General features: G+C 41.2%; 2 protein-coding genes across 2 annotated transcripts in view; both read right to left on the reverse strand.

The window, feature by feature from the left end:
- Nucleotides 1-2697: 2697 nt before the first annotated feature.
- On the reverse strand, nt 2698-6485 carry LOC308385868 (solute carrier family 22 member 13-like). Its single transcript, XM_080865064.1, has 10 exons — nt 5890-6485; nt 5571-5674; nt 4981-5135; nt 4332-4503; nt 4119-4239; nt 3943-4037; nt 3641-3855; nt 3386-3494; nt 3102-3296; nt 2698-3022 (listed from the first exon to the last, which is right to left on the reverse strand). Exons 1-10 carry the CDS (start codon nt 6262-6264, stop codon nt 2947-2949), a joined length of 1617 nt encoding a protein of 538 aa, XP_080721190.1. The 5' UTR covers nt 6265-6485; the 3' UTR covers nt 2698-2946.
- A 496-nt stretch (nt 6486-6981) lies between these two features.
- oxsr1b (oxidative stress responsive kinase 1b) overlaps nt 6982-26551 on the reverse strand; it is a 43293-nt gene continuing 23723 nt past the window's right edge. The window contains exons 5-18 of the mRNA XM_080865983.1: nt 22152-22207; nt 21815-21924; nt 21362-21463; nt 21137-21270; nt 20788-20836; nt 19401-19466; nt 19200-19322; nt 16323-16358; nt 12609-12785; nt 12388-12443; nt 12246-12298; nt 11796-11864; nt 10827-10891; nt 6982-10274 (exon numbers count right to left, since the gene is read on the reverse strand). Of these exons, the coding sequence (XP_080722109.1) occupies nt 10200-10274; nt 10827-10891; nt 11796-11864; nt 12246-12298; nt 12388-12443; nt 12609-12785; nt 16323-16358; nt 19200-19322; nt 19401-19466; nt 20788-20836; nt 21137-21270; nt 21362-21463; nt 21815-21924; nt 22152-22207 (1171 nt within the window). The 3' untranslated portion in view covers nt 6982-10199. The remainder of the gene's footprint in view (nt 10275-10826; nt 10892-11795; nt 11865-12245; nt 12299-12387; nt 12444-12608; nt 12786-16322; nt 16359-19199; nt 19323-19400; nt 19467-20787; nt 20837-21136; nt 21271-21361; nt 21464-21814; nt 21925-22151; nt 22208-26551) is intronic.

Raw genomic sequence — 26551 nt, forward strand, 5'->3', positions numbered from 1 at the left:
TGTACCTCGTCAATCTCTAGCTGTGAGAGCAGTCCCTTCTTTCGAATGTTGGAACACTGAGCTACTAGTTGTTTCGCCGTCATTGTGGATGTTGGGTATCGAAGAATCCATAGGTCCCTCATCCTATTCATGTAGCCCCTTCCGCCGGGGTTACTTGCGTAGTAGCATTCCAACAACGCCCTGTTTTCGTCCCTTGCCCACCGATGCCTTCTTGTTCCAGTAGCCCACTTTTCGTCAGGGTGCCCTGGTTCCTCAACACCTGACGCGGACCTTGTTGATCCGGGCGACGTCCGAGCCGGCATGCCTTCATATTTATCTGTCTCGCTCATGTCTGCGGTAGGCTTGCTTAGCATAGGGGGTCTAGCCTTAGGACCCTTACTGGATACAGACGCTCCAGGCAGGAATCGAACTTGCGATCCTCTGTTCCAAAGGCGTGTAGTTTAACCACTACGCTATCTAGCTGCTCTCTCTCTCTATATATATATATATATATATATATATATATATATATATATATATATATATATATATATATATATATATATATATATATATATATATATATATATATATACATATACACACACACACACACACACACACACACATATACACACACATATATACACACATATATATACATATACATATATATATATTGTTATTGGTCGGTAGTTGGAGGGGACCGGTCCCTTCTTGGGGTCCTTGGGGATCAGGACAGGCCGGCCTTCGGTTAGCCATTCCGGGTGTCTCTTGTTAACTAGCAGCTGGTTCATTTGTGCTGCCAGACGCTCGTGGAGTGCAGTCAGCTTCTTCAGCCAGTAGGCGTGAACCATGTCGGGCCCTGGTGCTGTCCAACTCTTCATACTGGAGATATATATATATACATATATATATATACATATTAGGGGTGCAACGATATTCGTATCGATATTGAACCGTTCGATACAGTGCTTTAGGTTCGGTACGCATATGTATCGAACAATACAACATTTGTAATTTATTTTATCAACTTTCCTTCTGACGATGCTGTCTGTGTTGAGCGCTCAGTGAATCTGCGTTCGACTACTCCGCCTAGGCTGCACTGTCGAGCGCAGATCCACTGAGCGCTCCACACAGACAGCATAGTCAGAAGGAAGAGTGCAGGGCAAGCTAGCAAGACAGAAGTTAAGCTCTCCTTGCAACATGGACCTCCCCCACCCTCATTCAGATCTGGCGTTTGGAATTATTTTGGTTTTCATGTGACGTATGACCCTGAAGGTAAGCGAGTCATGGACTAAAGTAAAACAGTATGTTGGATGTGCCATGCAATGCTCAATTACATGGGTGGGAACTAGTGTGTTAGCGCAGTTAGCTCGTTAATGTGTTGGCCGTCTAGCCCCATGCACGGGGTGATCGGCGGTAGCTCGTTAACGGAGATTTGCCGTGTTGTGGTGTTAAGGTCATTTCAACGAGATTAACCTGAAAGCACTAGTGGGAACACAACGAATATGACTGCACATTTACGCCGACATCATCCTAGTGCAAAGACAAAAACAACAAGCATGCTACTAACTTTAGCCGAGTCATTTAGACAGCTGTTAGCACATGATTCTCCTTATGCTGCTGAGAATATAGCCCAGAAGAAGCGGATAGTATAGCTTTTATTTTGGAAAGAGACATTTCTCTGTAATAAACTCTCTTTTCCAAAGATGAGTGATTCCTCAATCAGATACAGGGCTCGCAAAATCGCTAGCCCGACGTCCTGGGGCTAGCGATTTTTTCAGTCGGGCTACCAAAATCTATCTCTTCCCTGCCCGTCGGGCTATTGTAGGAAGGAAAAATATATGTCAATGCTTTTGCATTCTTTCAGAAATGTAGCTGGGTAATTATGTCATTGGCATCGGTGAGCCACTGTCAATATGTGACAATTCATACACGTTTGAATTTGCGCTTGTTTTTTTGCAATCGTGCGAACTGTGTATAGAGAGCGACAGCACTGATCTGTGAGTGATGATAATTTGTGCACCAATTCCTCTGACATCGTCTTATTAATCGTTAGCTTACTATGCAAACATGACAAGTGAAATCTCCTGCAGCAAGCTTAAACATGTGAGAGGTTGATCGCGCAGAGAATCGCTGAGCTTATGTGAGTGCGTGTGTAAAAGCAGCAGGATTTATATTTTAGTTCTGCTGAGCCAAATAAGACAGGTCAGGGTGAAGAAGTGACAGCCAAAGAAAAGCTTACCACAAAACGGAGAAGTTATGACAAATCAGACTATAAGGCAAAAAGAAAGTGCAGCTTTATGGTTTCATGGACAAAATAATTTCTGTGGCTGCAATATGACGAGCTAAATAACCAGGGCTGCACATAAGTGGTCCGCAGGTGCGCATTCGCTGTCAAAATAAAAAACACGCACAAGGGTTAGGGTTAAATTTAAAAAACTGTACTTTTGAGTTAAAATATATATTTATAATTTTAATAAATGACAAATTAAAAAGGCATGAACATTTTTTTTGTATCGAAAAAATATCGAACCATGACACCAAAGTATCGAACCGAACCGAACTGTGAATTTTGTGTATCGTTGCACCCCTAATACATATATATATATATATATATATATATATATATATATATATATATATATATATACACACACACACATTGGGGGGGGGGGGGGGGGGGGAGGGGCATAGTCTTCAGGGGGTTGGTGTTTGGGAGTTTTATTTGGGGGTAGTTTATAACAATTACAGTTTATACTTCTTTTACTATACATATACATCTAATTTATCAAATATTATATAACTTTTGGAAGAACAAGATTCATTAACAGTTTGTAACTACCAAAAACATTCAGCTGAAGTTGCTCATTTTAGCGAACCGTATACAAAATCTTTTTATCAGTGCACTGGTTTAGAAAATGAGTGTAAAAAGGTGTGAACCATATAAATTCACCATATAAATCACAGTTTTGTGCTCTTTTCCATTTTGTCCACTTTAGTCGAAGACCCATCCTCAGCAGCCCCATTCTCAAGTTTGCTGAAATAAAAAAAAAATACAATATTTATGAAAAACCCTTTAGATTTTTTGGTTTTTGAAGTGGAGTTTGGTAACTTACGTAAGTTCGGCATGGTCCTGAAGTTCAACGTTACGGGTTTCGGGCAGTAGTAAACAGAGACCCCCAGCAGCAAGGGGGATGATTCCATAGATCAGCATGGGAATGGTGTAGTGGTAGGTGCTCAGAAGCCTGATTAGAGGAGCAAGGATGCCTGCCACGCGAGCCAACATGGAGTTCAGACCCACACCGTTCTGCCTGCAAGTACAGACGATGAACCAATCATCAAACTCACTGGATCAAAATAAATAAATGAAATTGAGCATTTCATTATTATAATGCCTTACCTTATATTGGTGGGATATAATTCTGCCGTATAAACATAGACTATGGAAAAACTGGCAGTGGCAGAAAATTTTCCCAATACAGCTATGACTGTTATTACTATGGGAAGATCTGATGGACAAACAAAAAACAAGTTACACATATACTGTGGAGTACATTTCCTGCTAGACATAGCATTTAACAGATTTAGCTTTTATAGGACTATTTTTTTAGGAAAATTAATCTTCAAGATTATAAATGAAAAAGCATATAAGTACCTTTTGGTATGACAAGGATCCCAAGACAAGCTAAACCTCCAAAAAGTAACACTACTGACTGACCAATCCTTCTCCCAATGAGCTGGAGGACAGGCAGACTGCCCAGACGTGCGGGAAATTCTACCAAACCAAAGATGAACTGTGTCAGGTAAATATCCAGACCAAAACTGCCAACGTTCAGGCTCAGTCCATAGTACATCAGACTAGTTCCAAACCTGTTAAGCATGAGAGATATTTTTAGTCAACCCAAAAAGGAGAGGAAATAAATGTGGCAGCTTTTAGAGGGTAAAAATTATATCCACCAGACGTAGCTCATGATGAGAGCACGTTTTCTCAGATATGATATCCTGAAGATGTCCAACATGTTTCCTCTTTTGATTGTAGTCTCATCCTCCAGCTAAACAATTACATTTTTACGTGAGTGTGCTTCAGTATTATATTTTCTTTGATTTTGGTTGAAGCCAAAGAGTTTGATCACCTTCTCCAACAGGTCTTTGGAGACATTTCGCTTGTTCACCTTGGCTGCCCTCTGGATCTCCTTTATAGCATCTTTCTTGCGGCCCTGGGTAATGAGCCAGCGAGCTGATTCAGGGAGAATCCTGGTTAAAAGGATCACAAACTGTCATTTTATTTATAAAGTTATTCTACGATGTTGGTAATAATATTTAATGTGACAGGAGTGCCAACTGACCAGTAGAAAATACCCAGAACGAGGATAAGTGGGCAGAAGAGCACCAGCTGCAGGATCCTCCAATTGCGGATAAAATAGGCAGCACCAGACATCAGCATCAGTCCAAGAGGAAAAGTGGAGTGGCAGATAATGGTGCACAATGCAAACCTGGAAGAATCACTCCATTCTCCTCCTTCAGCCCAACAGAAAATGTGGAAAAGGATGATTTCTGGTTTACAGTCTTCTTTAGCATGCGTGTGTCCCCTGACAAGATCATGCCAAACTCATTTGTACTTCTGTACACAACATACTCCTGGATTATTAGATAGAATTAAATTAACAAGCTGAAATCTATTAGATTCACTGCTGGCATGTTTGTGTGTGTGTGTGTGTGTGTGTGTGTGTGTGTACTATGATTTGCAGCAGAAACAGTGAATATCACCATTTAAAAAGTGCATTTTGTATCTGCTTGCGTTATCTTTGTCTAATATTAACATTTGTTTGATGATCTGAAACATTTAACTTTGTGCAAAAAATATACAAAAAAACAAGAAATTATTGGTTTTTTTTTGCATGTACAGTGCTGTGTAGATACTCTTCAGTGGTACCAGGGAGGATGCAGGGGTACACTGTGGCATTAAATTCAGCTGTGACTAAACATCGTACCTACCTATTACAAATGCATTAGCAACAATGCCAGAGACCGAGATTCCGCCTAAAAATCGGAGAACTATAAAAACGTAGATGTTGGGTGAGAAAGCAACTCCCACACCAAAAACCATCAGCAAGAGGAGTGAAAGCAGGACAACAAAGCGGCGACCAAACCTACAGAGACAAGATAGAGCTGTTTCACTGATCCTGGACTTTAATATGCAAGCATGATGTGTATGGTCTTTCCTCAGAATTTAGAAAATAAACCAACATCATGTTTATTATGTCCAGTGGGTGACCTGATTTAATATGCTGCACTTGGCAGTCAACCCTAACGGTGTAGATATAGTCTGAATCACTGCGTGTAAAAAGAATCTGGACTAAATCTGTTGACAAGAATGAAAAACAAATCATACTCATTGGGATGAGCCGTTTCTGTGCATCCTCATTAACGTCCCAATCAAAGCAATAAGTTACAACTACACAGTTTGACTACTATTAAAGCTACTGCAAGTTTATTTTTTACATGGGTTAAAAGATCAACACTAAAACTATTCAGTGTTGATTTGCATTTAATCAGTGTCATTACATAAGGATAATGATCCATACCTGTCAGCCATGGAGCCCAGAACCAGTGCTCCAACCAGAAGACCGGCCATGTAGATGGACTGTGATGCTTCAATGAAGTTGCTCCTGTCACACACCAGGTCAAACTAGTAGCAGAGAAGAAGTCGGTTTTATTGTCATGCAAAACACCAACTTTCTTTTGTAAAGGACCAACCCGAGAGGAGACATTTATATAAAAAAAAAGATGTTGAAATGCTTTGCTGTGATTTACTCTTCTGATGGTCATCAGCTCATACAGAGCAAGCCAACAGAATCCCTGGAACAACTAGGTACATTCCTGCGAACACTAAGGACGTTTTACCTCTGTCACAATGCTGGAGGCACCACCAGATGCCTCAAAATCTGTTCCATTAACACATTCTGTTGTGGTGTTGATCCCATATTTTTCAATCATTTCCAAATCCCAATCCACCGGCGTGAACATCAAACAGCTCTCAAATCCTCCATCCTCCTTCACTGGGATGGTCAGATTTTTTTGCCTCTCTTCTGTCAGGTTGGGCCCACGCTCCACGATCCAGTCGGTGTTGCAGTTGTGTGGGAAGCTCATGCCGACAAACACCTGGCCAATAACGTCAAAAGCTAGAAATATGCTTGGGATGCATAATGCAACCACCAAACGTTTCTGAAATAAACCAAATGAATTAATCTCCTTCAAAATCTCCCCAAAGTTGCTCATATTTACATCTAAGTCCTCAGAGCTTCATGTGAAAATGAGAAAAGATTTGGTTCAGCCACAAGTAATCAACGTGACCTGGTTAATGTTTAAACTGATAATCACTGTGCTTTTACGACCTCCCAACTCGCTAACAGACTGCTGATGTACTGTACACTGCCAAATGTGATCCATTAGTATCAGGTTTTGATTATGTTTCAACACTAAAACAGGCCATTGGTTAGACTGATTAATCCACTTCTTAACTTCATTAAATCTCCCATCTCTTCTGATGTAGTAATCTTTTTTAAAATGTCGCTTTCCCTTTAAGAGATATATGACGGCTGCATACATCTGATAAAGGTATATAACAACACTCCATTAGTTTTTCTTTTTTTAGTTAGTACGTTTGATAGTAGTAATGCCATCTTATTTGTCACCTAATGGCAGCATTAGCCTCTTAAAACTCATTAAACTTCTGTAATATTAGACAGAAAAACTGAACAAGTTCTATTATAAAAGTCATGATCTAAATATATAGCTCAGGACAGTTAACAGTTCACATTTAACATCCATTTATTTTCTTCTGATTATCCAATAAATGGTCACAGGGGGGCAAGATCTGTCTCTGGGCTAATAATGATGCACATATGATGAAATTCTGTGAGCAAAAAGCACGTTTATTCTCAGTTTCTTGCTTTTTTCCTCAAAAGAAAGCAATGCAGAATTTGATAACTTCTGTTGCCTTTCATTCTACACAACAATGTGCCATCCCAAACTGGCAAAGTGGCGATTTAGAGACAAAGTCCACCTGGATGTTTGCCCAGTCAGACCCTTGTTTCAACAGTGTTTCCCTTACATAGGTCAAAGATAGCATTTGTATTTTCGTAGTTACAGACACAGACAGGAGGGTCAACTCATTATGCTAAATGTAAAAAGTTTTCAAAGCCTTACAGAATCCGTCTCCCCCTGCTTTCCTGCTTTAAACATGTCTGCTGATGCAGCCCTTTAATGCTGAGAGAGGAGAAAGTGAACACAATAAAACTGATAGTAAGGACAATAAATCTGGAGGAACTGATACCAAAGGAGCAAGCTCAGTCTGAAACAGAAACAGGTGCAACGTGAGGAAAATGACAATGCACAGATCTAGAATCAGTTCTGATGCCTTTGTTTATTGTGTGCAATTTGCCCACATCTTCTGCAAAAATCACAGCGAATGGTGCATTTAAAAGAAGCGACAGACCTCTAAAAGGAGGCTGATATGCTCATTCTTTATTGATTAAAAATAATCAAGAGAAACATGCTTTGAACTCCAAAACAATTAAAATCAGAGGAAATGAAATGGAAAGAAACTAAACTGAAAACAGGTGCAAACTTCAAATATATTACAGCCTTGATTAGTTATTGCCTGGACAAAAGTGTATTATGGGTTGTTTTAGTTTTTTTTTTTAACCGGTCATCTGTTCATTTGCTACAGTTTATTCTTAGACTGCGTGTAAGTGGGACTGTTGGAGAAAGGATGAGAAAGCCATTAGATCTTCAACTCTGCCGAAAGCAGAGCTCAATCTATGTAACACACACACGTCTCTCAGGGCTCATACAGACCAATCCTCTCTGCAGTCTGCAGACTATAACGGGAGAATGGCACCAAATACTGCAGTTTGAAAACGTATGCACAACATTGCGTGGCTGACTTCGTCGCTTCCCTTCCGAGGGGGGAAACCTGGGTCGACACGCCTGTACATCTTTATTTAAGGTAGCTTCACAAGTAACAGGAAGTACATTTCAAAGACAGCGAAAGTCAAACTCAAAACCAGAGAGAAACTTCACACGCACACACAGAAAAAAAAAAATTACACTTGGTCATTTTCAATTTAAGGCTAGCGTAAAATTGTATTTTGACTATAAACGTGTTCAAATATTTCCTTGTAACATTTCATCTGCAAGCAAAGAAAAACGAATGCATTCAGATTGGTTCACTATGGCATCTGGTTACGAAGTTGTCACATCATCAAATGAAACACTAAAACCTCGCTGGCGTTTCAGATCCACACATAAGAGCAGAGCAGAGCGGTAAATGAACCTTCTGCAGCCGTCGGTGCCAAATAACTGTGATATGCACATTCATCATCGAGCCACGTCATCGGTGGACATAAATGCACAAAATTATCCAGAGCGCGGTCGAACAGTTCTGATCATTCAACACGTTTACAATCACGGCTCAGATCTTCAAAAGTGACGGAAATCTTCATTAAAGACACTTTCAGAAACGATGGCAAAGCAGCTGTATTACTTCAGATGCGTCTTAAAAGGACTAGCTACTGTAAACAGCTCCCACACTTGGTGCTTACTAAGAGACACTTTTTCTGTTGCCCAGCGAAAGATCTTTTTTTTTTTTTTTTTTTGGAAGGGGGAAATGTTGCATGGGGACAGCGCCATAGGAAAATATATATTTTCAAAAGGCGAGAAAGTTAAAAGCTGAAAACTGTTGATGCGCAAATGATCACACGTGACAGATTAAGCAATAATACGTCCTGCAAAGAAACGAGCAAATTCAAAGCCTGATGTGCAGTGTCATGGTCGTCATCCTTCACGCAGCCAAACAACCCCAATCGTGTCTTAAGAGAAAGAAGGCCAAGAGTGAAACACCCAGTATAAAAAAAACAAACCAATCAGAGCCAAATGTCATTATTTACATACTAAAGGTTAAATCAAGTACTCAGAATCCATTCACATAAACAAATACACACTTTAGTCTTTTTCTCTTTCTTTGTGAGAATTTGTTAAAACCAATTCCAAACAGACAAACAAACACCAAGAGGGACACATCTGCTCAGAGAGCACATGTGGTTTCAGCTGCTGCAAAACTTTTTACTTTACACGTATTTCAATCAATCACAACACGAAGGCCGGTTTGGAGTTTTGGAAAGCACTGATGCTTTTTTTTTTTTTTTTTTTTAAAGAAGGGCATTAATTTTTAATTTATTGGGTCATTTATTGTCATTAAATCCCATAACATAACCCAAGACGTGATCATACTAATAACAATAATAATAATAATAATAGTAATCTGCACATCCAAAGTTTTACGCATACTTTGCTTCTGGTATTTAATTTAAATCAATGCAAACATGCTACACAGAGAGCTAATGTCTATCAGTTAAGTGCTGAATAGTCCCCACAGACTTGTATCATTTACTTTGTTGAAAAAAAAAGCTGCTGCTCAGATGTTTCAGGAAGTAACTGGTCTTTCATGGGATTTGTTGATGATAGGAAAATATAAAGAATATGAAAAACCTTTAAATGCAAAGACTCCGAGACACTAAGATGCGTCCATCTCTTTCTGTAGGAAGTAATTTGTTTTGCAACGTCAAAACAAGAGTATGTGAAACTTTTTATTTCTATTTGGCGTGTGAAGCTGCAGCAAAAAGTTTGGCATCTGCACCTGAAAGCACACTTGTGCATTTCAGACAACGTAATGCTCCATACGGTAACCGGGGATGTCCCCACCCCCCAAAAAAAATGTGCATTCAGTAGTTCTGATGAATATATAAGGCATTGTTACACTTGTCAGGGTTCAAGGGTGTTAGTTCAGATTGTGCAAATGCGTCACATTAGAGATAGGAAAGGGGGGAGACCGGGATTGGAAATGAAAACATTTCTTGTGGATAATTGCATCCTTCTACATGTACATTGTAAACTTTTTCGAGTGATTCTCATACTGTACGTTCTGATACTTCAGCTGACCACCTAAAATTCAACAGGTGGCATTTTATAATCCTATACGTGACAAAAAAAGAAAAAAAAAAAAGAAAAGAAAAAGAAAATAATGGTACTGTTCTCTTTGGCAGTAGTGGTTTCTTTACAGCCATGGAAAGAAAAAAAAATGCATTCAAACTATTTTTTTTTTTTTTTTAATTTCACATTTTTTAGGCAAGTCACGGTCCCAGGTAGAACATCTAACTAATGCTGAGCTGGGCAAAGCCCATCAACTTGATGTCGTCTGGTATTTCAGATCCCTCAATTCCAGAAGCCTAAAAAAGATAAATACATGGATTTAAAATGATGAGCAGAAACATCTTTAAGCAGAAAAGCAATAACGTTGTTTTCCTTTAAAGAGTTTTTTGTTTTAATAAATTAAAGCCGACCGATACAGGATTTTTAAGACCGATACCAAAATATGCAGACATAGCAGACGTTTTTTTTTTTGTTTCCCGCACGAGAAACTTGAACAGATTTCCAAACATTTGTTATATTATATCAAGTGAGGCAGCTTCTAATGTTTGATCTCTGACATTTTTTCAAGAGGTCTAAATGGGAGACTAGGACTGCTGTGGATGGCCGAACCAATTCATTTGATCTCTTTATAAGCCGGTTAGTGTGGCAATCCACAACAGTCCCAGTCTCTTATTAAGTGCCCAAACCTATGCTAGGAGATTTGTTCTCCTCACAGGTTCTAACCCACAAGCGAGTGTGTAATCCACTACACCACAGAGCTGAAAATTATTTCCGAAACACAACTTCTATAGTTTATTTAGATTCAATTCTATAAGATCTCTAACCAGTATGGAAAATGTTACACTCACCAGTTTGAAAGTGACATTTTTATGGGTTTGAGGTTCATCGACTATTTTCTGCAAATTTGCAGCAACTAAAAAAGAGAAGAAATCTTTAAGTTGAATGAAAAGAAATACATCCTAACATCACTGTCTATACCCGGAAACCAAGAATAGGCCTTTGTGAGATTTAACATTATGCTGTTACCTGCTCAATTTCTTTGATCTAATTTGCAACTTTTGGAGTTTAAAACTGAGTTAAATGCCAAAAATGGCAATTCCTGGAACAGCCACTTGAGGCACACTCCACCTTGCCGTGTTAAAATACCCAATTATCAAAAACAGTTTTGATTTCTAAAGCTATGTTTATATTTTGTCTCTTTCTTTTTTTTTTTTTTTAAATAACTCGTCTGTTCAAACTGCTGTAACACTGAAAATCTGACCCACAGATGGGTGCCAACATTACTAGCCAAGTATTGCTGTCAACTAGACTTCATTTGAATTAGTTATGTTGCTTTTTGGAGTGTTTTAATACAAATATCTTAAATATCTTACACTTCTGTATCAATTACCACAAGTATGCTGTAATCTCAAACCCTTCTGTAACCCTGCGCTGTAACCTGCATCTCTCTAGGAATACAAGAGGCTCTACATCAGTTGTTCACATAAATATGAATTAGCGGAGTGGAAGCAGAAGCTAAACATATTCTTCAGTGTCTAACCTTCTAACTAGACTAACTAATCATACAACTAACTACATTTCAACATGAGAGAATATTCCTTATTTGTTTTTAGGTTTTCTTGAATCCCTGGCCTGTGTGGCTGCACAGCAAGGCTTTTATTATGCCTGCTTAATGCAGTAAATGTGCAGTAATGCAGACCTGCTTGAGTTAAAAATATCCCCCTTTAAAAGGCTCGTTTTCAGCCTTGAGCAAAAACATGCTGAGTGAGAAAAGGCGATTTTGTTAACGTGGCAGGGGAATGTTTGAAATCACTGACCTATTACTAAGTCCCTCCCGTCCACCAGGCCTGCCGACACCAGCTCCTGAGACACACCATCTGCTGTGTCTGAAAAGTCAGAGCATGAGACGACGACTGTGACAGGTGGACCAACACAACAGAGTTTAATAAAAGCAAATATTAAACAGAACACGACCGCGGCTTAATAATTTTCAAAACACTCACGCTCTTCCTGCTTAAACAAACAAACAAACCAAAAAAAGCACCTTCTGTTCTCAGCACTTTACATTCTAAATGAGCTCGTTTGTGCTTTGTTGCACCCATGTGCTTTACTAGCTGCAATGACAAAAAGCCAATTTACCAAATACAGCTCATGCAATTTGTTAAACTGTCGGTTTTCCTACTGATTATGCACAAATGTGACACCCCGAACAGTCAACTCTTTGCCTCAGGACATTTTGTATACTGCTTTGTGACAGCCACACTTACCTCTCCCTGGCATGAACTCAAAGCGGATGTCATTTAGCTCCTTCTTTGAATTTCTGAAGGGATGATGGAAAGAAAGAATGCAAATGAGAGGCGCAAAGTTTACCGAAAGGTAAAAATACAATGAGAAATGAGTCAAACATACCTTAACCTTAATACCAAACTAATGGGAGCCTGAACATCCCCTGAGGCAGCTGAAATCTGTGGAAACAGAAGGAAAAATCTTACTAAAATTGCACTTTCACACTATATTTTGATACCTTCAAGAAAGATGAGCAAACTACCTCTTTACAAAAAAAATGATAGGTAAACATGTAGCATTTAAATAAAAGCTTATGATGGGAAGTATTAGTTAGGGAGACTAGCCTGAGGGGGAACAGCAGCAGCAGGTACTCCTGGTGGGGGAGATGCAGCCTGGGCAGTAGATTGAGCGGTGGCTGGTGTGGGCTGCAGCGGAACTTGACCTGCAGCCTGAGGTAGTTCAGCCAGACCTGCGGCCATAGGCTGGAGATGACTACTTAAAGGCTCAGGAGTCTGGAAAACCTAAAGGGAAAATTGGTTGATTGACTTTTTTGGTCTGTATATTAAGATAGTCGCTGACTTTGGTGATGTTTGACTATTATTAAAGGAAGATTATGAGGTTTTATTTTTAGTTTAAAGTCAAAATGTTAACACCCACTAGACATACTCAAACTGGCTACAAAGATTTGTCACTCTCAGGATGATTTCATGCCAAAACTTTTGATGATCTCAAACCTTTGTGTCATATACAGGTCAATACTGGAATTTGAAACTTATCCGATTAAAATTCGGCCACTACCCCGCTTTTAGGCGGCCCTCTCGTGCACCCCTGGATCACTCTCTGGAAGCCCCTTATTAACCAGCTACACATACCCACATCCACTGTGTCACGACGGCGACCCTATGAATTTCATTTTCAAGAAAACTTACATGAAGCCAAATCTGGCGAGTCTATAGTGTAGTGAGTAATGGTTGTCCTGATGTGGCCAAAACCAGCCATCCATTTCCTTCCACTTATCCATATTCAGGATCACGGGACCTATCCCAGCTGTCTTAGGGCAAAGTTTAAATCACTTGTGCAAAATGTTCGTCCCTCAGACGCCTCAGAAGATAATGAGAAAAATCCACTGACAGTATGACCTAGTGTGATAACGCCCTTGAGCTTGGAATCTGCAGAGTATCCCACCGAAAACTGCTGGTTGATCTGATTTGTAGGTGAAAGCCCAACTCTCACCTCCAGGGATAAGCTTTGACGGGAAACTGAGTCAGATTAATGTGCTGGATGTTGAAGCTTGTGGTCTGTGCAACTGAACAGGACTCTGCAAGCAATCCAAATAAAGCAGGACTCCCAAGATGACTACAGTGAAGGCAATGGTTTCCAAATTGAAGTCTTTGCAACCCACCTCACACATACCCAGAAAACTCATTTTCTTCACCTCGTCTGTTGTAATCTGTCAAATACCTTGTGAATGCTTTGTGCTAATGTTACGTCCCTCTGCAGCCTCTAATCTGCTCAGTGTGTTCAGCTGGTGCTAATTGGCCACACCTAATCAGGTGTGGATAAAAGCATACCTGAGGCAAGCTTCCCAGGGAGCTCACTAGTCTTTGCCTTGGTGGCACCAGCCATTTTAGACAACCTGATAGTCCATTTTAAGATAAAGCCTCTTTTCACCTACACGCTGGTATTCGTCTCCTTTTTTATGTTGCGGCTTTTGAGCCGGGTCGTAACATAAGTGGGGGCTCGTCCGGGATTGTTGAAAAGGGAGTTTTGAGTTGGAATTGGTTTTTGATTATCTGGGTTTTTTTTTTTTTCACCTTTAGAGATTCAACTTCCCAGTTTAGTTAGGTGAGTGTCCAGCTGAGCTTCGTTTTAAGTTCTTCTTTCGGGCACTCTTTTGTTATTTTGCCTTTTTTATTTTCGGAGTAATCCTGGGCGGGGATTAGTTCCCTGTTGGGGGTAGGCAATTCAGGGCTCCGGTCGCTGAAGTTCTGCCTTTAAAGTTGCCTCGAGCCCAGCACGCTCCAGAAGATAGGTAGGTAAAGGTTGTTGTGCTTAGGAACTGGGTAAGTTGTATTTGTTAATATGTGTGTGTGGCAAGAGGTAAGTTGGTCAGTTAAAGTAAGTTGTGTAGTTTTCTGTTAATTGTTCAGTAGTCGCGAGTGAGTTGGCAGACGGGTGTCGTAGTGTCTTAATTAGGGTGTGTTTGCTAAGCCTTCTCCGGCCCCCAAAATGGCTGATGAAGCCATCAGTGCACAGGTGTCTAGAAGCTCGTTTGTAAGCAATAACATCCACCTGGTTCCCGTTTTCTGTGAATCCAGTGTTGAGAGCTTCTTCAGTGTGTTTGAAAGCATAGCAACTGCATTACAGTGGCCTGAAGACGTGTGGGGGTTGATGTTGCTGTGTAAATTCACAGGTAAGGCTCAGCAAGCTTGCTCTGGTCTGTCTAGGCTGGACAGCCTAGTTTATGAAAAGATCAAAAGTGCCTTCCTCCAAGCCTATGAACTTGTGCCTGAGGCCTATAGGCAGAACTTTCGAGGTTTGGAGTTGGCACAGGGTCAGTCCTACCTTGACTTTTCTCGGGAGAAGGCAAAGCTTTTTGGTAGGTGGTGCTCTGCAAGCCAGGTTAACAGTTTGGGGTCGTTACGTGAGCTCATGCTTGTGGAGGATTTTAAAAACTCTGTTCCTGAGTGTATTGCCCTTTATTTAAGTGAACAGAGGGTTTCCACTTTACAGCAGGCTGCCATACTGGCCGATGAGTTTACCCCAACTCATAAAACAAATGCTGTAGAATGTGACATCCCTTCTCACTACAATACATCTTGGAGAGCTAGGAGGGAGCCAGCTAACGAGGCTGAAAAAGTGGTGGTTTCAAGTTCCAAAGCAAAACTGTGTTTCTTCTGCCACAAGCCTGGCCATGTGGTTGCTGGTTGTGTGAAACTTAAGCGGAAAGCGTATCGAAAGGGAAGAAGGCCTGATTTGAAAACAGTCACTCATGGTTCTCAAACTAACAAGGTTGTCAGGCCCAGCAAAGGACCACACTTGGGGCATAGTTGTGTAAGGGGCTCCTGTGGTCAGTGTAAGGGGTCAATTAACCCTGAGCTGCCGCTGGTTGACCATTTCTCCGGTCCTCAAAATGATTTGCGGGGAGAAAGTTCATGTTTAAAACCACCACTCAGACCTGCACCCCTTGCTAACAATCATGTCTGTGTTTCAGTAAAGCCTGCTAGCTGCCTGCTGGGTTCTCCACATGTGATGGTTTGAAGCCCTGGCTATCACATGGGACACTGTTTTGAGGGTCTGGGGCCACTCTCTAGCAATGTTGTGAACCCACTGAGATGGGATTGGCAGCTGCCGCAGGAAATGCCTAACCGTTGCTATGGGGTTTGGTAGGTGGAAAGCCTGCAATTTGTTGATGCGACGGTTACGGACTTGATTAGTTGTTTTGGTTATCGTAATTTGACAAACCATGGGTTTGTATTTATGGGAGGGGGTGTTACGGCCCTAGCAGGGCCTCTCTCCTCCTGAAGGTGCCTGTGTGGGCGTGTCACACTACCTCTTCTGCCTGAGGTGCCACCTTTCCCTTTTACACAGCTGACTCACGTCAGTAATTAAGGAGATTTAAGCCCAGGGAAAGGTGAGCTCTGGGCCAGAGTGCCATTAGTGTGGTTTTCAGCTAGTGAGCTGCGTGTCTGTGTTTGCAGCTTGTGAGCTGCACTCTTTTTGACTTTCTTTGTGCTTTATTGACGAACATTTGAGTTTCGTTTGTTTTCTTAAATGGTGATAGCGGCTTGTCAGTCTCTTTTAGTTGAGCTATTTTAATAAAACTCTTTAATTTAACCCTTTTGCCTCCTTGACTCCTTTTTCTGACCCGGTCACTTTTGTTACTTCCCCCTCCCTGCCTAGACCCCTCAGGGGAACGTAACAGCTAACATGATACAGTGAATATCCTTAAAAAGCTTGTCTTTCTCTTCTTTCTGAAACCGTTAGAATTGTGTCTCCGGCACAAATGGTAACAGAGTTACGGTCATTTAAAGAGTCTGTAAAATGGTTAAACTCACCTCCGAATTCTGTGATCCCTCCTTCACTCTTGGTGACTGTTAAAAATAGACAAAAGAAAGCAACAGTCAGGATGACAACTTCATCAAGATGGAGTTAAATTAATTAAAAAGAATAAAAGCACACATGGATGCAAATAATCACACTGGAAGCAAAAGAAGTAAACTCATTAAAAAGGCTCACTCGTTTACTTTCCTCCTTTGTGTCCGCACAGTTAATTATAACTTTCTTAAGATATCATTAGACTGGGAAAAGCAATAACCAGTGCTAACAATACTTGCTAATTGTGGCTGATGCTAAAAGGGCTGATTTATCTGGTTTCAGTAAGCAGAACTTCTAACAGCAACAGTGACTACACTGAAGGAGAGGGTGGGTTCAAAGTTTAGTCAGGCAAGGTTTTGGGAATGAGTTGTAGGACTTTTAATCCCATCTCAGACATACTGAAAACAGCCTTTTCTGTTTTCTAGGTAAGCTGACAGAAACCCATCAACCTCCCTCCTATCACACAGAATTTTTAACTCCTTGCACTCAGTATCCTTCCTCAGTTTGACGCTTGTCGTCTTTCGTCTACTTCCATTAGGGGTTGCCACATCTGCCTCCATCTCACCCTATCCCTAGCATCTTCCTCCGTCACACCAAGCTTCTGCATGTCCTCTTTCACTACATCCTGTAATCTTATGTCGTCTTCCTCTTTTCGAAAACCAATGCAATGTCCAGCATATCCACTATCCCTCCTCTGCACACATCAAACCATCTCAGCCTTGCCTCTCCAACTTCTCAACTTCTCATCTCAACCTGAGCCATCCCTCTGATGTACTAATTTCTAATTCTGCCCATCCCGGTTGCTCCCAGCTCTGCCCCCTGTCTTTTTGTCAGTGCTACTGCCTCCAAATCACATATCATAGCAGGTCTCACTACCATCTTGTAAACCTTCCCTTTCACTCTTGCTGTCTGTCTGTCTGTCACAAATCACCCGTGACACTCGTCTCTTGTTGATCCCAGGTATTCTCTCTCTGTTCCTTGCAGCTTCACTGACTCCTTCTCATTCACACACGTATTCTGTCTCACTTCTATTGACTCCTCAAGTCTGACACTGAAGAGTGGATTTGATTTTCCCCGTCACTCCTTATTAAACCTAGAAACTGCCGTTTTGCCTGAACCAGACAAACAAAAAACTTTCAGTCCACTCAGTGGAGCAGAGTGATTTAAAGTCTGGATTCGGGCAAGTTTGTCCACACTTTGCTATCTCGGTTTGTATTACAGCTACACCCAGCAATAAATTAATTTGTACCTGTGTTATCCACAGAAATCCTCTCAGCTTAATTTCCCAGAAAGATTACATCATCACTATAAACCTCATGAAATTAAACTGAAACATGACTGAGGTATAAACGAGTGGTAACATATTTCACAGTTATATTTTTTAGTGTTTGCAAAGCAGAGAAGCGGAATAAGTTAATTAAAAAAAAGTTTTTAAAAGTCAAACTGCATACCTGTGAATAATAAAGGGGAAAACCTCATATTTAATCCAACTCCAAAAAATATGTGGCGATAAACAAAAGCCTTGCAGACCAAATGAAGACAAACAGACTTCACTGGGAGGACATGATAAGGACTGGACTGATGCCAGAAATCACATTTGCTCTGTGTTCGGACTCACACAAAGCCACTCTGCACAGCACAAACAATCTTTAATTACATCGCTGTGGAGAGGAGTTTTTCAGGTTGGTATTAAAAATATGCAGAGTTTAAATAACTGACCCCCAATTCATGGAGTCTGTAGATATAACGAGCTTTAGAGCCAGTGAAAGTTCAGTTTGCCATCAAGCAGCCAATTACAAAGCAGCGAGAAAGGAGTAGACACTGTTTTATTCCCTTGATGGTTATTAGTGCACTTAATGATCGTTTTCACGGCTAATAAGTTACCTGCCTTGTTTTAATTAAATGTGATTTGGTCAGTAGAAATTACAAAAGAAAGTTACTTTAAAAAGACAGATTAAAAATACAGATGGCTTCCAGGAACAGTAACTCTCACGCCTTTGATTTAAATAATGCTCTCCAAAAGCAAAGCGCTACTGATATTCTGAATCCAATTAAAATCTAACACTTCTGTGAGAGCTACAGTTGGTTTCCTCCCCTGTGAAATATATATCTTTTTTCCCTGTTTAAAGACAGACCTGCAATCCTGACTAATAGATTCTGATGAGAATGACTTGTGGGTCAAATTCTACAAACATATGATCTACAGCACGTCCAGATTTCAGCTCAGAAACAAAGCAGTAAAGTTTTCCTGCAGTCTGCTAATTACTGGTGTAAAGTTACAGAAAGCTAAAAACAAACCAAGCATTATCTCAAGGATAACAGCTTATTTATGTGCAGATTTGTTTTTCTATTCAAACGAGACCTGCTAATCGGTTTCATCACAGCTCTAAAGATAAACTTTATAATCCAGCTTTTTTTCCCCTCATCAGGCTTAACCCAGCTAACATGTGAGAGTCCTTCCTTGTTAGGGGAATGCCATCTGTATTAGGGTGGCAAGTGAACAACCCTGGGTGCAGGCAGCTCGAGAGGGTAGGAGAAGCGCACTTGTCGCCTGGGGGCACTAACAGGCTTCACCTGCTGCTCCTTGGCCATCAGACAGAACGAACACACACACACACACACACACACACACACACACACACACACACACACACACACACACACACACACACACACACACACACACACACACACCACATATAGGTGAGACACATGGACAAACATGCTACTGCACAGACAGAGCACAGTGATCAAAGGACACAACACAACACGTGGACTACAGCTAAAGTGTTAATATGTGCATGTGAGGGGAAAAAAAAGGAGGAAGTTCCATTTACCCGTATGGCTGCAGCAGCTGCTTTGCCTTCTTCGCTCTCTTCATCGAGCTCGTCGTCGCTCCATTCCCATTCGCCGTCCTCTGTTTTATGCAGCCGACCGCTGGAGCCTGGCACTCGACGTACCTGATGCATTCACATGTAACACATCTGAGCTGATCTTCATAGCAGTAGAGAAGCGGGTTTAAAGCTTTGCTGCCTTACCCTTTTTGACCTCTCCGTTATTGTCGGCGCCCTCTGAAGCAACTTCTCGTGTAAATACTCGTGTGTCTGCCAGGAGAGAAAGAAACCATCATCAACATTTGTATTTATTCAAACATGTTTGACGAGGACAAACGGAAGCTTATCATTGGTCGGTCTGACTTCTGGTCAAATTTAGGACTGAATTCAAAATCTTTCACACCCGTCTTAAAAACATGCAACACTTGGATCCAATGACCTTGTATACACTCACTGGTCAATTCATTAGGTACTCCAGAGGTATCACTAAGACAACTGTGCATTCAAAGCTGGGAAGTATCCACCGTCTTTCTGACATGGTTACAGACTGCACATGAAAGGGCAGTTACTTTACTTTAAACATGACAGCTTGACCTAGATTTGAATCATATATGCACACTTTATTAAGTACACCTCTTAAACTGCTTCTTGTCTTATTGAATCTACGCTGCAAAGAACTGAGTAAGTTTTGGTGGCAAAAGGAGATTCAACCGCCTACTAGTGCGGTGTAACATGGCACACGAGTCCACTGAGGTCATCAAAATAAGGGCCTCTAATTTTACATTGATGAGTTCAAGACTTCTACTGGGCAACGTTTTGCTGCCAAGTTATCAAAGTCTCACTCTGAGAGTCAAGTCAGTCTTTTTAAATCTCATACTAAGCCTCAATCAATAAGATGCCTTACTGATGACTGAAGTTACAGCACGTTTGTTAAGTATCCTTGTTTGCAAGATAACAACAAATAACATTTAACAAGATGAACAGAAAAGAAATTCATAAATGGCTGTTTAAAAGTAGTTCCTGCATGCTCAACAGCACACCAGCTATAAAAGACTGACAAAGTCTGCCCTCTTCTGTCCACTCACGGTACTGTGGTAATTACAGCGAACAGGGATCACAGCTAGAAAACCAACCAGGTTGTATTTGGGCTGTGTGACTTGCTGAGCCAGCATTCTGGTTGTTCCAGCTGCTTGGGTACTGAGCAGCCATACACTGGCGTTAGACCGCTTATCCCTGCCTTTGTTAGAAACATAACAATAATAAGAGTAAGGCTGCAATGATCTCAGCTTGGGTCAGACACACTGACAAGTTGAAAAAGTACACAAAGTGCACAAACTGTTATTGGTTTATTTTCATCTTGTGACTCATCAATTACACCCCCTGCTTCTATCAACTGAAAACGTTGCGAGCAACAAACAATCCATCCAGTCATGAACAGCACAGTCTGAGCTGAGGCCATTCACACACAAACACTAGAGCGGACACAGACCTTTACTCATCAACCGCCTCGAGAGCTGCCTGAAGCAGAGATGCTGCTGACTCACTGTGCAAAAGATTCGGTCTAAGTTGTGGAGGCAGCTCAAACACCTACCTTTGCCTTCTGAAAGAATTTATGCTTCAACAACTCTGATGATGTTGGCCTGAAAAAGAACAGCGACACTGAATTAGTTCTGTTAACCTGACTGATTCGGCTTTGCGGCTGCCAATAATAAATTTGTAAATGTTGTACAACTAGGTTTTTTATCTAGTGAAACAATGTCGCTGGAACAACAAGTCTGCTCAGTATGACTCCAGTAACAGGTTGCTTTGTTTCACATGTAAATCCGCTCTACTCAGTGTAAACTGACAGACTGTAAATCAATTTTGTAATTACCGCAGATGAGCAAAAATTGCATTTGATTAAAAAAGAAATGTATACAAGTAAATTATAATAAAAGCACCTTTTCTCAGGGTCTTTCTGTAGACACAGTGAGATCATCTTCCTGAAGGATTTGCCGTATTTCTTTACCATCTCCTTATCTGTGATGCCGGTCTCCAGACTTGGAGGGTCATTCTGCAGTGTCAGCATTAAGACCTAAAAGACACGAGAAAGACTTTGACTCACGTCTATTCATCGTTACGGTAAAATAGTAATAATCTAGCTTGTTAGGCATATTAAACTGTACCTTCATCGGTGGGTATTTGTGATAAGGTGCAGCTCCTGAAGCGAGCTCAATGGCGGTGATCCCAAAACTCCAAATATCTGCTTTGAAATCATAACCCCTCACCTGTTCAAGAAAGACACAGTGATTTACAACTTTGTACCGCATCACCTCATTCAAGTCAAAAGATACATCAGACTCCTCACTAGCTCCAGCTAGTTCTGCACTGCAGTAGAAAAAAAAATAAAAAATAAAAAAAATAAAATAAAATGCAAGATAAGACTGTTTAATAATAATAATAATAATAATAATAATAATCTGCTAGTTTAATTCCTCCTGCCTTACTGGTGATGGTGCAGCAGAATGGCAGATTTCTAAAACGGTCTAAAATTAGGTCAAAACAAAAATATCTGCTTTGCAATTGGCCGTTTGTGCCTCCAAGAAACTCGGCTACTTCCTTCCTAGACGAGGACTAACCTGCTCCATGACCTCTGGGGCCATCCAGCATGGCGTTCCCACGAAAGTCTTGCGCACTTTATTTCGAGTGATGTCACCTCCCGTGGCTAGAAAGGCACTGACGCCAAAGTCTGAATGAAAAGAAAGTGAGACAAACAGACAAATAGCCCAAAGCAGCGAGTCAATAATGTTATTGTCGAGAGAGCGTGTTTCCCTCCACAGACTGCAGCTCATGTGCATAAATACACCGAGAAACATTCAGATGTCGAACGGGGGAGCAATAAATGAGGCTGCGGCACATTAACTCCAATCACTAATGACAGCAGAGGAAAGGCGCTGTTGCCTTCTGGGTAAATACCTGCAATCTGCACTGAACCATCATCCCCGAGGAGAATGTTTCCAGCCTTAAGATCTCTGCGAAGACAAGACAAGAATTTGTATATGAAACGAACATTTCTCACACAGCTGTCACATCAAAAATGCAAAGACATTTAAAGTCTGAATAATTTGAGTATTGAGGAATTCTTTCAGTTCAAAAGCACTTACAATTTGTAGGAGGCATCATCAAGCAACTAGCTCTTATAATTTTAGCACCATTTCTTTTGTTGAGAGACTTCATTACAGACACAGTCTGTGGTTAATTTGTTCATCCCTGCTCAGCCTCCCCTGGTGGCGATAAGAGGATTCAGCAGGGACGGCTGCCTGACTGCCTGTCTGCCACACAGAACGAATACTGCCACCTCACCAGCCAGACACAGAGTTGTCATAGCAACAGAGATAATGACGAAGGGTCAAGCGAAAGGCGAGGATATAAAAAAAATAAATAAAAATAAATAAAGGATAGCAGCAGTGTCACTGAGGACCACAGCTAGTGCTCTGTGCTGTCCAGCCTCTCAGGAAATCAATGTACATTTTAACACTGTAACACTAAAAGCTCACAGAATGCCAAGTACAGATTACTACACCCGAAAGATTTGCTTTCCAGAAATCACCCCAAGACTGCACTTTAAATTGCATCGGCAAGCAGACAAACGATTCAAAGGAGACAGAATCGGAGTCACGGAGCAGTTTATGTTGCTACCAGATGGAGGCAGTGCAGTAAAAAGCCTGGAAATCGAATGCTGTAGGATCCAGCCTGCAAACTAAAATGCATCTGAATGAATGTAAAAATAGAATAGGCTTCAGAGCACAGTGTTTGAGATGAGAATGACACAGCTTCCAAGAAACAAAGGCTCTCTTCACCACTTAATTAGGAATATAATTCAATCCAGAAAGACTGTAAAAGAACAAGCCAAATACCAAATATGTGGAGGGGAAAATGCTGCAGAGAGAAATGTGGTGTTTGCACAGATTCTTATGATTCTTGATGAAAGATAGTCAGACAAGACGAGTGCTGAAGCACGTTTACACCTTTAGATTTTCCGATTTGTCCAGAGGTTCCAGTTTATCAAAAACTACTCAAGGAACTAGAGAAGGCAGTTTGGCTTCAGGCCTTTTCTCCTGCAGCTACAAGCTCGGTGCACAGTTTTACCCAAGAAAGCATGCATAAGGGAGCCAAGAGTTTGTAGGCCACGCTTTAGATTTTTTGGTTCAAATGCTGATGAATACTTGAGTTTAGAGGCCACTTTCAGTGAGAGTGCTTCACTGAAAACACCACACAGCCAAAAGATGTTGTAGTGACAGGGAGTGGGTAAATGCTGAGTACCAGAGGGAAGGAAGGCAGCGAACGTGACAATATTAGGACATTAGGAATGTTAAAGATGGGGATCCCTACTTCAGGGCTAAATGACTTTATGGATTAAACAGCTCTCGAGAAGCAGGCTGGGATACTAAGCATGCTGGTTGCACCAATGTCTTCTCTAAGCTACAGCTGAGGCAGAAAGAGCTGATTGTGCTCAATACTTTAATGTGAATTTATATCTAGGGGAGCCCAATTATGTAACAGTCACTGTAGGGACACAGATGCAGAGGAACAGAAAGGGTGGATGAGAAGTGAACATGACAGCGTTTGCTACTGGCTTTGAGACAGACTGTTAGAAATGTCTTCTGTCATACAAGTGTCTGAGCTCGTGGTTCTCCAGCTTGTCCCGCTGTCACTTCGCCGCCCTGACATAACAGCTCGGTGACATCAGGTCACAGTATCTCATAGTTCCCCGCACTTGTTACTTTTTCTTAGACGACCATTTTTACTTCAGAAATTAGGATAGGAATATTTTACGTCTGATAGTTAGATGTTGCTATTTAAAACAGGACTGGAAAGGTGGTGCTGAGTGGACCAACTAAGCTAAAAGGAAGGTTTGGAGGTATCCTCAGATTACCTCTCCTCATTTGCACAGTCACCGTCTTTCTCTGAAGGTCCAGTAGTGTCTTTTCATGCTTGTGATTCAGCATTTATTCTAGCCATCTTAGTAGGTTCTTTTTAGTATTAAAGTCTAAGCCTAAGAGTGTACAGCCAGTAGTTTGGGCACAATAGTCTTCTGAGCAAAATACAAACACTGGTAAGCTAACATGTTCACAGCTACAAGTCAAATATGTTGGTGCTAGCAATGCTGACTGTTGCATTGGCATGCTACATTTGCTAATCTGAGTTAAAAAACAGACTACAGCTGCTTAGGTATTTCAAACAGGGGAAAAAATGAAACAAAAAAAACACTGTTGATGTATTGATACCAATGGACAAATACTCTTTGTTTCTCAAAACAGCTTCTTTTCAAGGTACATCAGTCCTAACTTTAATGCTTCTTTTATAAAGAAACCGTAATGTTAGCAATGATTCTCTCATGTCCTCAGAGTGACTTCAGCATCTACATTTCCATATATGACATCATCATCACCACTGCAGTCGTGACATGCTCCTGTTCAGCGTGTTGAAATTGACCGAAAACAAATAATCCCTCGAAAATAATTTTGTATGAGGATTTTCACTTATAACACGCTCTGCTGTGAAAGAAAAACACGTGAAGCTCTCCATCATTCACAAAGCGTGATGAAGACGATCTAATTGAACCTCCTGCATTCATTCAGGAACTGTGTAGGCTGTGGTTCACTGCAGTAGATTGTGATGCTCTGAGAAAAGGGGCTGCAGAGTGTGGCCAGTCATTAAGATTCACAGGAAAGGAAAAGGAGGAGGAGGAGGAGGAGAGAGGAGCTGGTGACACAATGCACCATGCAAGTTCAAAGAAATACTGGAGCAGATATGGGGTGGGGGGAGTAAATTTAAAGAGAAAAAAAAAAGAACTCTTAGAGTTATCGAGACATATGTTCAGTAGAGTGTTTCGCCCCCTTATATGCAGTGTAACCAAATTCTAAAATGTTTCCAGAATTTAAAAGGTGTTATCTGAGCAAAAGATACTAAATGGTGAACAAGATACATGTGGTGTTTTCACATTTATGACCTGCTGAAATTATAGCCGGGCAATAGTCAGGTGGGAACAGCCATGGTATGAAACTGTCAAGAAGATTTATCATTCTCATCTGGCAGACTGTGCACCTTGCATCTCCACCAGGTCACCTCCTATGACATTACATCCCGGTGCCAGGCACACAGTGGCCCTAACAGGGCAGTAAAAAGAAGGTTTATTAGGTGCCTTGTGGGTCTTCTGCAGATTTTTCCATCCTCCCCTCTTTCCAGAATACCATCATCCCAACAAAATGATTTTTCTTCTGCATCCACTTTAATTGCCGTTTCCATATCCCTGAATTTCACATTGTATTTGAAATCAAACCAGAGACCACCATGACTTGATCATACCCAAACCACGCAGTGAGTCATTTGCTCGGCAAAGCCCTCTCATGTACCTCATTAGTGAAGTTTAAGAGATGAGTAACACCAAGAGCTCACCACAACAGTAAGATCGCTGCTGCCCAGGAGGCTTTAGCTACTGAACTCCAACAAATCAACTTGGAAAAAAGTCAAGCACAAGTTTTATTCTTCTCTTATGTGTTTGGTGACTGAATGCTGTTAAAATTAGAGGACAAGTGTCACCTTTGAATCAGGGACTTTTCAGACTGCTGTGAATGAGAAGGTGAAGCAATTCACCGTCTTGTGATAAATGTCTCCGCTTCAGCCCACAGCTCAGGTCGTAAGACTCTAATTGCTTTCCTGCAGTCCTGGCCTGCATGGAACGTATCATGTGACACTTTCTGTTTTCCCCTCCTGTCTCATAAAGCCTCAGCCCCTTGACTCTTTCCTCACCCCTGCCCCGAGGCTCCGACTCATATGATCCAGCTTACACGGGGTGAAAACAGGGCCGTATGTGGATATTTACATCAGCAAGCACTCGTCAACTCGTCACCCTTTACTCTCTTCACGTCAAGAACTTTCAACGCTGGAGTTACGTTACATTTTCATTCTCACAAATCACACCTTGCAGTCCAGGGCTGGAGTGACGTGGAGGATTAACGATCTAGTCGCGATTCTATATTGTCTCCTTCCAACAGACACCAGTAAAAAAGGCAAAAACATTTTCCCCTCTCTGGCACTGACTGATAACCCTGTCAGATTATGCTGAAAGTTGACACTTGCATCCTGCAGCAGAGGCACCGCTGCGGTGGAGTTTTCTTTTAATTAACACATTAATTTAAACAGTGTTTATTGTAAGTCCTTTTACCTCCATCTGTAGTTTCTATATGACAGAGTATTTTTCTAATTAGCAGCTTAATGAGCTGATGATATCATTGTCTATTAGTTCAGCTACACAGCTGTTGACAATACATTCCTCATCCGAGCTCATGGTCGAACAAGCCTCTCTCCGTTTC

This window comes from Rhamphochromis sp. 'chilingali', assembly GCF_963969265.1.
Source record: "Rhamphochromis sp. 'chilingali' genome assembly, chromosome: 18".
Classification (NCBI taxonomy): Eukaryota; Metazoa; Chordata; class Actinopteri; order Cichliformes; family Cichlidae; genus Rhamphochromis; species Rhamphochromis sp. 'chilingali'.

Bases quoted from the DNA above. Each gene is read 5' to 3' on its own strand.
- LOC308385868 (XM_080865064.1), bottom strand. From the start codon at position 6,264: ATGAGCAACTTTGGGGAGATTTTGAAGGAGATTAATTCATTTGGTTTA. The intron at 4,504-4,980 runs GTAGGTACGATG...GTTGGGCTGAAG, and splicing joins TGCTAATGCATTTGTAATAG to GAGGAGAATGGAGTGATTCT. The intron at 4,038-4,118 runs GTGATCAAACTC...GTAATTGTTTAG, and splicing joins CCAAAGACCTGTTGGAGAAG to CTGGAGGATGAGACTACAAT.